This window comes from Sitodiplosis mosellana, unplaced genomic scaffold (genome assembly GCF_009176505.1).
Source record: "Sitodiplosis mosellana isolate CC-2019 unplaced genomic scaffold, AAFC_SMos_1.0 Smas_scaffold_6960, whole genome shotgun sequence".
Taxonomy (NCBI): Eukaryota; Metazoa; Arthropoda; class Insecta; order Diptera; family Cecidomyiidae; genus Sitodiplosis; species Sitodiplosis mosellana.
The window spans coordinates 9-1,861 of NW_022602087.1; the positions used below are offsets into that span (position 1 = coordinate 9).

Sequence of the window (1,853 nt, forward strand, 5' to 3'; positions counted from 1 at the left end):
AGTCAACTACAGTTATAGTCATCTAGTAGCCAAAAAGTCCGAAATTAGACGACTGGCTGAAAGAATAACTAAAAGTGATTGTTTCTATACAACATTTTTGAATTCAATCAACTTAGCCAGTTTTAGTTATTTGAAGTTACATACAAATGAGTGACTGCTAGTCACTTTATTTGCATACGGGAATGATCGAGAAACATTTGGGGTGTTCGCTCCTTACAAAGCATATGACCGGAGAACAATTGACTGGTTTCGAGAAGCTTTCAGAGACAATATGTTTTTTTAATGAAGCAAAGTCAATGTCAACAACAGAATCTATACAATGAGGTTTATTGTATGTATATTTCAATGGTCAAAGCAAAGTACAGAATACAGAGTATATTTGATTGGTACATTCACGCTAAACGAAAATTAAAGCTAGTGTTCCAATAACTCTTATAATCATCGAAAATTGTTTCCCAAAACCTTGTTCGATTTTCTATTGGATTTGTCTTTCGTAGTATTCCATCATTTGTGATATCAAAATAATTGAGTTGTTTCGATCCACGCACTTTAAATCCAAACAGCTCGTCGTTTGGTACCGGATTACTGGTTGAAATTGGAATTGGGTTTAATTAATAATTAGTTATTTTCATTTTCTCTAACTTTGGAATCATTAAGGATGTGAATGAATATTGAAGCAAGATCAAAGTTTACCTGAATTTCATGAAATCAGCATAAAAATTCGTCAAGACTTTCATGGTTCGGCGCTCGAGTGAGTTTTCCTTCAGGTTTCCTTCAGGCTTCATCTGGGAATATGTTTAAATGTTTGGAAAATCGGAAAATGTAATTCAATTGATCCGAGTGTGTTGGGTTCTTAAAATTGCTGTGTTTATTCTTGCGTGCACTCAAATTCCAGAGAACCTGTCTACAGAGAACCTAAAATGATATTTATATTTCGATGGATTGATTCAAATGTGATTCGAATATGTTACATGCTAAAGAATGTTCGTCCTTTGGATTTGGTTGCTTGGATGCGTAAATTTAGGACATTTCCATATGTAAATGCGATGTCTGTCGTTAATAAATCCACGCCATCCAATGTTTCTTTGCTTGCACGTTTTTCGTCAAGGTAAAAATCTCTGATTCTCTTCGCAAAATCTTTGTATACCTGAAATTCATGGAAAAATTTTAATTCTAAACAATTAAAATTGTTTTTTTAGTTGTTAGCTATTTTGCACCCACATTTGAATTGAAATCAACATGTGCCATTTCCAATGATAGTTCAATTTCAAACTTTTCGTCAAACCTTGCTAGGAATTCTGGATACACTTTTTGACTAGAAAATACTTCTTCCTGCGAAGAGATAAGACGGTTTGATGATAAAATTAACTCACGCATTTCAATGCTAAGAACATTTGTCAATATTTACCATTGGTGAGATGCTGAATAGTGTATCGATTTGACTTTCATAGCTTTGATTAGTTAGCATGTCAAAAGGTGTTTCTGTCATAAAAGGATCGATCGCATTACGCTCTTCAATAATTGGATACCATATACGGTCGAATGCTTTTCGCCCAGATATAGATAACCATGGAACAGTGGCTGTTTTCCTCATCAGTACGTCTTGATCGATGTCTTTCAACATCACAACGAAATCGGTTTGATTTGAAATTGTATAGTTTGGCTACAAATTTCGAAGAGAGAGAGAGAGTATGAATATAATGTTCAAAGTTTGCACATTAAGATACAAATAAATGAAACATTATTAATGACTGAGTTTCAAATTATTACGAAAATTATTCAAAAACTTTGAATGATTAAATCGTCGTGGAATAACTGGATTGAGCGCTGACCCGCTCATCAAAATCGCTTTT

The 1,853-nt window shown here is 33.7% G+C and overlaps 1 protein-coding gene across 1 annotated transcript; it reads right to left on the bottom strand.

Moving 5' to 3' along the window:
• Positions 1-299: 299 nt before the first annotated feature.
• On the bottom strand, positions 300-1,853 carry LOC129580048 (uncharacterized; the record flags this gene model as incomplete). Its single annotated transcript, XM_055470245.1, is given in 5 exon segments — positions 300-585; positions 694-915; positions 972-1,147; positions 1,222-1,332; positions 1,409-1,853. Coding segments are annotated over 4 exon segments (534 nt in total). The 3' UTR covers positions 300-585; positions 694-884.